This window comes from Suncus etruscus, chromosome 14 (assembly GCF_024139225.1).
Source record: "Suncus etruscus isolate mSunEtr1 chromosome 14, mSunEtr1.pri.cur, whole genome shotgun sequence".
Taxonomy (NCBI): Eukaryota; Metazoa; Chordata; class Mammalia; order Eulipotyphla; family Soricidae; genus Suncus; species Suncus etruscus.
Window position 1 is genome coordinate 16,404,755 of NC_064861.1, and position 12,680 is coordinate 16,417,434.

General features: G+C 40.5%; 1 protein-coding gene across 1 annotated transcript in view; it reads right to left on the minus strand.

The window, feature by feature from the left end:
• The window catches only part of QRFPR (pyroglutamylated RFamide peptide receptor), a 42,382-nt gene that overhangs the window by 8,596 nt on the left and 21,106 nt on the right, over positions 1-12,680 (minus strand). The window contains exons 2-3 of the mRNA XM_049786930.1: positions 4,517-4,675; positions 1,596-1,657 (exon numbers count right to left, since the gene is read on the minus strand). Coding sequence (XP_049642887.1) covers positions 1,596-1,657; positions 4,517-4,675 — 221 coding nt within the window. The remainder of the gene's footprint in view (positions 1-1,595; positions 1,658-4,516; positions 4,676-12,680) is intronic.

Genomic DNA, 12,680 nt, shown 5'->3' on the forward strand with positions numbered 1-12,680 from the left:
TTTTATTGTGTTGCTCAGTCACTTGGTCATGATGTGCCATCAATCAAACAATTTTTGTGGTTCCTGGGACTTCAAGTAGCAGTACTGCTTAATTGTACTTGACATGAGAAAGAGGTCTCTGCTGGGTAAAATTATAGACTTTGTGTTCACAAGCTAGAGGCTATGTCATTGAGCCTTCCTCCCCATCACATTTTATAGGCAGCCAGGGAGAGAATAGAATTAGAACAGAGTTACTTTGTCCTTTAATCCATGGAGTTCAAGTCACTCAACATAGCAATTCCAAAAAAAAAAAATGCAACAGGATTTTTATATCCTTGCCAACAGACATGGAATACCCAGTAGTATTACATTTGTCCATGCTGATTAAAGGATGTACAAAAAATCTGTAATTTTAATCCCACTTTTACTGGGAATGTGAGCAAGCAACCTTTACTGTCTTTGAAGAGAACCAATGATTTAGATCACTGGGCAGGTCATGTTGATGTATATCCTAATGGGTGGTCAGGCTCCTTAAAAAACACATGGTGCTCCCTTCACTTCAAGGCCAAGACCAAGGCTGGATCTAAAGATTTTTTGTATCAGGTGATTTCTCCACAAGGTTTCAAATGGAGATGCAATTTACTGATAAGCAGGATAGAGAAAAGAAAGTACTTGTGGAGTCTGGAGAGAGCACAAGAATCAGGTATACATGGGATAGGTCCTGATTTGATCACTGGAACCACATGGTCCCTAAACATTGCTGTATGAACCCCCGAAAATCACCAGGGTGTGTCCTGTTCCATCCTCAGTGCTGCAGAACCTGATAGCACCACTTCCTGAACTCCCAGCCTCACTGGCTAAGAATCATCAGGTGGGCCTCCCTTGAAAAGCACCAAACCCTCCCAAGAAAAAGAAAGGACTTAAAAAAGATTACTAATGAGTAGAAATTGATGACAGGTTTGTCATATGATTTAAAAGAAAATATAGAGTGACAGGACTGGAGAGAAAGTACAGTGGATAAGGAGGTTGCCTTGTAGGCTACTGACCCAGATTTAATCCCCAGCATCCTATATGGTCCCCTGAGCAGTGCCAGAAGAAATTCTTGAGTGCATTGCCAGAAGTAAGTCCTGAGCATTTCCAGGTGTAGCACCCAAACAAAAAAAATGAATACATATATAGAGAAAAGAAAAATGCAGAGTGATCATCAGGCTTGATATATACAACAAGTTATCCTCCCAAGTGATGCTTCAGAAGTACAGGGTCAGGGCTGGCGGCCTATAGAAGAAGGAGGTGTCTTCAGGGACAGGGATTCAATTCAATATCACTTTTTTAACTAGTTTCCAAATTGACTTAAACTGGATCAAGATACACAAAGCTATGTGTGGCTGGTAGGGAAAATATTAAAAAGGACCCAATCAATTTGATTCTTAGTGAAGTTATAACCACATAAGATCAAGGCTGAACTTGATAAAAACAAGTATTTATCAACATGGATTATTTTTGCTCCACCTAAACAGGCTCCAGAGAAAAGCTGAAACCCTACAATTGATGGGAATGCTTTTGCAAGGAGAAAATGATTCTCAGTAAGAAAGCGGACATCAGCAAAGCTTATCTACCTCCAGGCGCTGCACATGCCACATGGGTGAACCCACAATGACCGCCACCAGCCAGACCACACCTGTGAAAAGGAGAGAGTCATCAGAATCCAGCTCAGCCCCCAACACTCCCTCCTGGACTCACATTATCATTATCACCATAAACCCTCCTCCAGAGATCCATGCCCCTCACCTCTACCCTGGTGCCAGAAAATGGCCCCCTCTAACATCCTACCTTCCCTCATCACTGCTGCTGGAATGATTGTTTGGAATCATGTTTTAAGTGTTGGGAACTCTGTGTGTGGGCCCCAATCCTAAAAAAATCCAAAGCCCAGTTAATATGATCCATGAGGCTCCCACTAATCTCACATGCTTCTCTGTCCTCTCTGACCATATCCTTCCCATCAGAGTCCTCTGATTAATCTTCCACCCAGCTGGCTTACGTATCTGTATCCAAAAATGCATTCCAGTGCTGACATCCCAGAATGCATTAGGCCACTCAAGACTTGCAGGTAGCTGGAACTCATCTTCAGGGAGTTGACTCAAAGGTCCCCTTTCCCAGGGAAATCTGAAGTTCACAGCAATTCCAGAGATAAGTGAACACTGATTGCTTGTTTACAAGTACCCACTTGCAGGCCGGAGAGATAGCACAGCGGTAAGACGTTTGCCTTAGATGCAGAAGGACAGTGGTTTGAATCCCGGCATCCCATATAGTCCCCTGAGCCTGACAGGAGCAATTTCTGAGCATAGAGCCAGGAGTAACCCCTGAGCGCTGCCGGGTGTGACCCAAAAACCAAAACAAAACAAAACAAAAAATAACAAAAAACCAAGTACCCACTTGCCTCACATCATGGTTGCTCTTATTCATTCTTCTCTATTCCTGAGGGGTTTTTGGTTTGTTTGTTTGTTTTGGTAGACAGCACCTCACAGTACCTTTGCATATTTTCTTTTTTGTTTTCCTAAAAAAAGATTTCACGGAAAACTTCCTTTGCTCAGTAGGACTTGTTTGTGGACTGAATGAGTAACTGAAATATGACTGATCATCTTCTATAGTATCTTTATTCAAATTGAAAAACATCATAATAGAGCTTCTGATCTAATTTTTTTTTAACAAAACATGTACTAACTGGAAACCAAAGCACGTTGTGAGTGAGTTGCTTTAACTAATGATGTTTTCTGGGTCAGAAATGAAAGAGCATCTAAACAGAATAGATCAGAACCAAGACCTAAACAGATTTTGAGGAGATTTCTCAGAATTTCAGATGAGTGGGAGTACTTTCAGGTTGGTGTGGCTGATGATAAATTTCCCAGAATTTCAGATTCTGTGAGTTCTGGCTATTGGAGAAAAATCATTAAAAAAAATAAAACAACAGTGTATTGTCTTGTATGTTAAGGGACTTGGCCTAATTGAGGTTTATTATAGAGCAGCTTCTTAATCATCATGGTCTTCAGAAAGTCAGGATTCAGTGATTTGACCTTCTTCATCTTTTCTAATCCTTATCCATTATATTTTCTTACCAGCATCATTTCCCCCATCTATAGTAGAAATTGAGGAGAAATGTAGTCTACCAGGCTTAGTTCACTGCCAATTCTTGGGATACTTTGCCTGCTTGGGAAGAGGAGGTTTCAGTGGACATTATGACTGTGATCTCTCTGTTCTCTGGACTGAGAAGTGAAGCAAGTCTCAGTTTGCTGAGGCTTTTACCTCCAGGAAGAAGTGAAGGGCAGATGTGAATAGCTGGATAAAGCCCCAGGATATAAATATAAGTGAAAATCTTCTCTTTGCCTCTGGCATTTTTTTGAAAGTAGAACTGCTCATTTTTCTGATTCCCAGCTTTGTTTTTAGCAGGTTACAATTCTCTCTCTCTCTCTCTCTATCTCTCTCTATCTCTCTATCTCTCTCTATCTCTCTATCTCTATCTCTCTCTCTATCTCTCTTTCTCTCTCTCTCAGTCTCTGATGTCAGAAAGACGCCAATTGTTAGGAGTCAAGAGATCTTTCAATTCTTTGCAAGGAGGCTCTGATATAAATTTGAAACAAACAGAAATGAATGAAACAATGGGCTATGGGCTCCTATTGATTCACCTCAGACCTTGTCAAAGGAGTTGGGGCATTGCATAACCTTCAGGAGTCATTGGGAAATTTTATTTTCCCCAATAGGCTCTATGCTTACAGCAGGAATCAAGCATTTTTACTTTCCCTTGAGGGTGATGTTAGTATAACTTTCTCTCTTGGGTGATCATGTTAATTGCTTCTTATTCCTGTTTATTCAGCTCTAATACCATCAAGCCACTGAGATGTGCATTCAACTTATAAAGGGCTCAAGTAGAGAAGTTCTGGGGAATCTTTGGGATATTGCCTTGCGGTTTCCTTGGATCACCTGGAGAAACATGCTCTGTATGACCTGCTGGCTCAAATAAGCTGCAGTGAGCAAGCCAGAAGCTCGGGACACTTGAAGCCAAGTTCTGAAGTGAAGGGATGGGTCTTTTCCAGGAACCTCACACTTGGTACCCAATTTTCTCCTGCAACCCTGGACCATCTGCAGTGGGGACCCAAATATCTGCACCACTTCTGGCCACCTCTCTCTTCTCTCCTGCCTCCTCTCAGAGGAGTTTGGAGACATCTCAGTTTGGAGACATATTATTTTGGTATGAGAGTTGCCTAGTGTAAGGAATGTTGTTTTCCCAGGAAGCCAGAGACTAGCTATTTCAGGCCAATGGAAAGTAAATCAAGGCTTCATCTGAAAAAGTCCATGGAAATGGGAGCTTTCCAGGGTGAAGCAAGGCCTAAAGTGTGTGTGTTGGGGGTGGGGGGGAAGGCATAAGAAACCTGAAAACCCTCATATAACTGCCCACTAGACAGGACACTTTTCTTGTCAGACAAATATTGTTGGCTCAAGTGAAGTTTTTTTGTGTTCTCTGGAGTGGAAGGCACAGCCTCACCAAGCATACTGAAGGCTCTGCGCTGTGTGTACTGTCCCTTCATCTTGAACGGGTGCACCAGCCCCTGGTGCCTTTCCACAGCGATGCAGGTCAGCGTGAGAATCTCAGTCACAATGGCGGTGGACTGGACAAATGGCACCATCTTGCAAATAAAAGCACCTGCAGCAGGACAAGAACTGAGTTAGATGGTGGCAAGAATGAAAGTCAAGGCTGAATCTGGCATTGCCTTTGCTAATGTGGAAGTTGGAGCTCAAACCGTGGGATATTATACAGATGATCACGAAAAGATGGACAAGGTTGCCAATATTTTCTCCTCTGTACTGAAGACTGAGTTTCTAAATTTCATGTGAACTTGTCCTCTCAGAGAAGGGAAGAGCAGGGAGGTGTTTGGTATTGAGGAAAAAACAAAGAAAGAAAGAAAGAAAGAAAGAAAGAAAGAAAGAAAGAAAGAAAGAAAGAAAGAAAGAAAGAAAGAAAGAAAGAAAGAAAGAAAGAAAGAAAGAAAGAAAGAAAGAAAGAAAGAAAGAAAGAAAGAAAGAAAGAAAGAAAGAAAGAAAGAAAGAAAGAAAGAAAGAAAGAAAGAAAAGAAAGAAAGAAAGAAAGAAAGAAAGAAAGAAAGAAAGAAAGAAAGAAAGAAAGAAAGAAAGAAAGAAAGAAAGAAAGAAAGAAAGAAAGAAAGAAAGAACAGCATGTGTTCTGTGTTCATATGGCTGGTCTTTTTTGGTGGTCTAATCCACAATTGCCTTTGATCCTTTTTCCCTTTTGCTTTTCTTTCAAATGAGAATAAAGGGTTAACTTTATCAAAAGCTCTCAGAGATCTCTTATTCTCCTCTGACACTTTGTCCAAGACTTTGTATCTCAGCCACACTGATGTGTTTTCCCTACTGTGTCATCATGTTTAACTTTAACAAAATATGGTGCCTCTGCACTCATAACTGATTTCACTGCAGTGCTGACTGATCTCATGAGCCCCTTGAATAATATCACTACACTCATGAATGATCTTACTGCCTTTGGACTAATCTCACTGTACTCATGACTGATTTTTGCTTGAATAATACAAAGGTTTCACATTGGTGGCCTTTTGGTCAGTTTTGGTCCATAAATATGCTTTGTTTGATTTAATACTTGGTCAGGGGTAATGAATCTCTCAAGCAATTTTGGGCCACTGTTGCTAGTATAGTAGCTGATTATGTGGATCTAGTTGGATCCAGTAATTCTGGAACCACTAATGCAAGCTACTTCTAATGGTGTTTGAGTGGCTCATGTGGTACTAAGGATCAAAATTAAGACCTCACATATTGAACCTATACATCCCTTTGATCAGTTGGCCTGGTATTCTACCTAATATTTGAAAGCATTACCAGTATTTCAAATCATTTAAATCACTTCTCTGTTTTTCATATTGACAAGCGCTGATATGTCTTTTTTTTTAGTTTTTGACTTTGGGACACAGTCAGTGATGCTCAGGGTTTGTTCCTGACTCTGCTCAAGGATCATTCCTATCAGGGTTTAGGGGACCATGCTGGGATCAAACCCAAATCAGTTCTGTGCATTCAAGTGCCTTACCTATTGTACAATTTCTCTGGCTCTGGTATGACATCTTTTAAATCTGTTCTCTCCATTACCACCAATTTAATTATCCCAAACCACATAAATTCAGAGAATATTAGAAATTATAAAGATCCCAGAGATAATGTAGCCCAGTTACTCTTCAAAAGATGAATCATCTAGTTCTTGCTCAGCTGGAGCACTTTCCAGGACTTCTGGGCTGGTACCTCCCATCAGATCATCTCCTTCCACTGGTCTTAATTCAGAACCTCCTCAATACTTGACTAAAGTCGCTTCTTCCTTGTCACTTCTCCCTTATTCCTGCAAACCACCCCCCATCTCCTTCACCTCTTCTCCCACATTCTTTCTCCATAACTCTTCATCTTCCAACTCTCTTGGGATTTCTTCATTTGTTTTGTTTATTAAACCTTTTCTCATGGCAATTAGAAAGCAGATCCTCCAAGAACTGGGAATTTTCCTCTCGGATATTATTAGCAGTGTTAGGACAGCTCATAGAGAATCTTCCAGAAGCATCCAAGAAACTGAAGAGCACGTGTAAGAAGGAGGGTCTTAACCTTGGAAGGTGCCTCCTTTCTGGAGTTCTCTGGAGATACTTCTCTAGAAAAAGTGTTTCTCACTCATTTCACTTACTTATAGATGTGTTTGCAGAAGCATTCAAAACCAGAGTTCTAAAGAGCATCCTTTCACATATTTGAGGGAGCTTTTGTTCTCTCCTGTATCTTTCTCCTGCTCCACTGCACCATGTTCAGGTTAGACTATGGTCATGGAAGAAGCTGAGGGCCTGCTTTCAGCATCTCCTCTCCTCTGAAAATGTTCTTCTGTCTCTGAAACTAAAATTTATACCTCAAATGTTTGATTTTTATTGAACTAGAAATCTAGAAATCAACCTGAAATAAATCAGGTCCATTAAAAAGAAATTTCCTGTTATCCAGGTTTCATATTTGCTGGCCAATGACTAAAGGTTAAAAATGCATCTAGATGTTAATCTAGTTACTCTACTTCTTCTCTTTTTAGAAGCTTCAAGTGGCAAGTCAGGTACCAGCTGATTGCACCTACTTGCACCATCATTCCAGCTCCCCATATCCCAATCTATTCCAAGTCATTACACTGCCTTAACCATCAAGAGAGTTTAGATGTTAAGTATAGGAATGCACTTTCAATACTAATATATTTCAGGGTTTGAATGAATACTGATTACACAGCATATGAATTAGCTTACCTCAAGTCTCATTTTTGGATATGCTTCCAGCATAAATGAATATTTGAACAAATAATTCATCTGGATATTTGTACTGCTTTTTAAAATGCATTTTATCAGAATCACTATAATTCTTTCAATTGAATTGTTTATTATAAAAGTCATACCAAGACCAGTAATCAAATGAATACTTTGCATGCATAAAAATTAGATTTTGATCACTGATATTGAAAAATTTTTCTAACAGATAAAATGTTCAATTATCCAGTTCATGGAACCCCAGGAAAAATTAGCTGTGAAATGTGTAAGGATCCGTTATCAACACATTATAGGTCTTACTCAAACTGCAGTAGTTACTGAAATTTCTCTTTGCAGTGTTTTCGTCCCAAACAAATTAATCACATGGACCCTAAGAACTTGGAAGATTGTTAACTGATATCCATCATAATCCATTCTAATTCACAAAACCAATTAAATCCTCACCTGACACTTTCATGACATCATTCATCAAAAGGAATTCGACTGGCCAAAGGACCGAGGTGAGAAGCCCCAGTACAGGCTGTGCTGTCTCATAAGTAGCATCACCCCTCTTCAGACCAGCTGATGAGAGAACTGAGATAAACACATTTGTGCCCAGAGGCTCTTGGCAGTAGGACATGGAGCTCTATAACCTGATTTTGCAGAACAAGATTCTGCAGTACAAATGAATGAAGTAATGTGCTCTGTCCAAGCAGCTGTTTATTGACAGAAAGAGGGCATGAGTCTCACTCCTCGATTCAGTTCTTCCCACACATCACCCCCACTTAGCTGAGGGTGCCCACACTGTGGGCCTTTTTCAATGCTCTATGCTCACAAATAACCTCTTAAGAAAGACACTGAGAGATAGAGACAGAAAAGAAATATGTCTGCCTCAGAGCTAGGCAAGTGGCTCAAAGGGTACGGGGAAAGCAGGATGGAAGCTGGAGACATTGAGGCAGGAAATGTGTACTGGTAAAGGATTCTGGACATTTTATGACTAAAACATATCATCAGCAACTTTGTAACTGTGTATCTCATAGTGATTCAATTAAAGGTTTATTTATTAGAAAATTAAAAATTAAAACAATCCACAAAATTTCTTTAAGGAATCAATTGAGGTGAGGGCTGGAGCAATAGCACAGTGCATAGGGCCTTTGCCTTGCACACAGTCAACCCAGGTTCAATCGCTGGGTTGACACATATGGGTTCAATCTTATATGGTCCAACCTGCCAGAAGTGACTCCTGAGTGCAGGAGTAACCCCTGAGAAGTACAGGATGGGGCCTGAAACAACAACAACAACAACAACAAAATCCACTTGAGAATTCTGCATCAAACAACAGTTCCTGGCTGTCATCTCACCATTTTTATGAATACAGACAAGCACTGGTCTGAACTCATCACTTTTGAAATTTCCCCAATTTTCTGGCCCATTACTGACAACCTTTCCTGTATCCCATTTCTAAGATTTCTCAATGTTCCAGCCTGCAAGTCACTGGAGCTTCACTGGGCTTCACATTCTTTAAAAACGAAATAGAATCGCCTTTGATCACTCCCACATCTAATATCTTTAGCATCATGGTTACTTTGCCCTTTGTTATTCAAGTATCCTTTGTGAGATTTAGAAGACTGACACACAATAGGCATTAAAGAACATATCCTTGGTGACATTTCTCCCCCTCCACAGAAATTTTAAATGCTGATTATCTTAGACATCCTGGCTAGGGCACTGTTTTCTTGGCTTGTCCTTCCCTGTAGTTCCTCCAGCAGTGAAACTACCATACCAGAGCAGAGCTCAGTAGACCTGCCATGAGCAGCCAGGGCTCCAGTGCTGCTTACTCAGCATCCACTAACATTTGCTACCAGCAGTTTCTTTCTGCCACCATTTAACTCTGCCACATGGTGAGGTCAGTAATACCTGCTATTGGGGGAGATGAGGCCAGCAGCTCCTGAAAACTGAAAGGGAAAAGGAGGGAGAGAGATAGTATAGGATTGAGGTGTTTTCCCTGCATCATGCTGACCCCAGTCAATCCCCAGCTGTGTGGTCCCTGAGCACAGAAGGAATGACCCAACCTTTCCCCACAATGCTAACCCAGGAGGACTGACTTGAACTTTGTGCTCCTGCCTACTCTCCTCCTCCACTCTGTGCTCCCTTTGTAGTTTCACATGAAAAAGGACTCACTGTCCTTTGTTCTGATACAATATTTGTTCTGAGATAACTCCTAGTATCTAAGTGGCAGTATTGGCCACTTTTGATCAGAATTTTCCAAAAGAAAAAATGGAATTTTGATGTCCTATACAGCCAAAGCCTAGGAATAAAATGGGTTGAAACAAATTTCGAAACATAACTCAACCAGCTTAGTATGTAACTGGGACTCAGAGATCTCTCACAGAGTATTTTTTCTGTTAAAGATTCCTAAAGATTAGGGCATTGTTGGGATCAGATTCTGGGTTTCATACAGGTGTTACATGTATGCCAGCCCCTAAGCCACACTTATGACCCCCTCCTTAAGATCATTGATGGAGAGTAATCATGTTCCATCTCCTATCTTCAGCTCATCTCTCAGGAAAGTTTATATCAATCTGGCAGTAATAGAAAATGGTGGGTGTTTTTTTTATTCCCAGGTTACTCTTTTAAAAATGTGTTTTTGAATATATTTATTTCTTTAGAAGAGGGAGAAAGTTACTCTTCCAATTGGCTTTGCCTATAGAGAAAGTATTTCTTGAGTCAGATCACTACCATAAAATTTTAACTGAAGTTGGCAGGGATCAGAAAGTAAATCTAATTTAGATAACTAAGTTTCTGAAATATCAGATAAAAATTTTGTTACCGTCATTGGCTAATTTTGCAAACAGACTGCGGAGAGCTGTTCTGCAAACCTGATAAAGTAAGATTTTAGAGAGAGTTCGCATAGCTGGAATCTGCCCATTAATTAACACATTTTGCGTCTGCAGATTCTAGGAATATCCTGCAGAGGGCGCTACCAACGCCCTGGCTCACTTGGAGCATCTTGGGCACAGGGTCATAAGTCAGTCACATGACCCGACCCCTACTGCCCTTCTTGCCATGGCTTGCCCTATGCCTCAGACCCAAGGAAGCCAGTGAAGTTTGAGTGGGAGAAGGACATGCAGCAAAAGAACGAGTGTGCACTTCTTGGAAAGATGCATTATTGCGAGGCGGGCAGATGGGGACGGGCAGCTGCTTCCCCAGAATCAAGGTATCCAGGAGTCAGTTTCAGGTACGAAACTATGGGAAAATCCTGGATTGGTTTTGTTTTTGTTTTCAGCTCAGTTTCTTCAGTAGATCCGAAATAAAACCCGAGGGGCTCTGTCTGGCCCAGCTGTGTTAGCAGCGCCCAGGGTTCAGCTTATTGATGCACAGATGGGCTGAAGCTGGAGAGGGGGCGGAATGCGCAGCAGGAAAATCCCTGCTCTTTCCATGGTTTCAATGCCCACAGGGACGCTTCTTTATATCTAAGATTTTGCTTTTCTCCATTTCTCCATCGCTCTCTGCAAGAGCCCCTCTATCTCTAGTCCCTACCTCATGCCCTTTGCTATGTATGTAACTTTGCTGCTTTCAAGCACAGAAAGGATCTATTTTCTAACTCACTGAATCAGGGCCTAGAAATGTAACTTGGATAGTTTCTTTCTTCTTTTCCCTGATAAACAGGCTTCACGATGCATTGCTCTTGACACACTTAGAGATTTTAAAACTCCAGTTCATGAATTTACAACCTTGCAACACAGACCAATAAGTACTTTCCTGGTAATGAAAACCAAAAACGAGACTAGAAATGGACATAATTTATAGTTGTTTTGTATCATACTTGGGGACATATTTGAGTTATTACTGATGTACAATTGGAGCTTCTATTTGTATGCCTTTTATGCATTGAACACAAATCTGATTGAACAAAAATCTAGTTTTGTATTGAACACAAAAACACAAATATATCTCAAATTTATTTCTGTTAGGTTTTTTGTTTTTTGGGTCACACCCGATGATGCACAGGGGTTACTCCTGGCTATGCGTTCAGAAATAGTTCCTGGCTTGGGGGACCATATGGGAAGCTGAGGGATTGAACTGCAATCCTTCCTAGGTCAGCCACTTGCAAGGCCACTTGCAAGCCCTACCGCTGGACTACAGCTCCAGCCCCTATCTCACATTTTAATAGAAAGACTTAGTAGACCCACTTCTACTGATTCCTTTCATCAGGGAGTTGATCATTCCCCCTGCATCCAGACAGAGGTGTTCTGTTCCCAGTATTTCAGATGAACAACTACAGCAAGGATAAATGACAGCATTGTCCTAGCATCAAACACTGTTTTCCCCAACCTACAACATGGGCAGATTAAATGCACCTTAATATCACAAACTTTTTTAAATTAATGTTTCATACATAATTAAAAGAGAGTTTTACATCTTAAAGGTTAATGTATTTATAGGAGGAAATGTTGGAATCATAAATTTTTTGCACTGTTATCCCCAGGAAGTCAGAGAAAGATAGATAATAATAATAATAATACTTTTGTTTAAAGAGCAAAACATGTGATTTGCATCTAGGCTGTAGTTGCTGATGCTGAATTGACCACTTGAGGCAGCAGCATCTATTATTTGAACATTTCTCAGCTTCAGAAGCACAGTCAGAATGGAAGGGAAAATCATTGAAAATCATTATAAATTATTGTAAATCTACACGATTTACAGTCTGAAATGAATGGAACACAATCCAAGATAGTCTGACTCTAAAACATATAGTCATTCTCACTGCAAAAATAATATCTGTCTCTACCAGTTAATTGGGATACAGTATCTTTTAAAATATAGGGGCACATCTCTTGGTGCAGAGTGTGGCTGTAGGGAGAAGGACCATTACCAGGTCATCTGGTCAGGTGCACAGGCCTGGTGAAAAAAAAAGTACTTGGGCTCTGCAGTATTTAGGAACCACTAGGTAGTACTATACTAGAGAATCATGTAGTAATGAGGGTGGAACTTAGAATCTCACATGCTGGGGCTGTATTCTAACAGTTGAAGTAATCATCTCCTTGTCCCTGATCATTTTTTTGTTTGTGTTTTTTTTTTCTTTTGGGAAATACTTGGTAATGCTCCAGGGTTAATCCTGGCTCTGCAATAAAGAATTACTCCTTGGTTTGCTTTAGGGGACCATATGGGATGCTGGGGATTGAACCTTGGTCTGCTGCTTGCAAGGCCAGCATCTGTACCACTATACTATCTATCCAGATTCTAGATTTTTAAGAAAAGTTTCATGTGTATTTAACTTGGATCACTTTTCTGGTATACCAGGTGATTTCTCTCAGAAAATCAGTCACAACAAGAAAAATAATAGATGAAGATCACTAGCCACTAATCACTGAA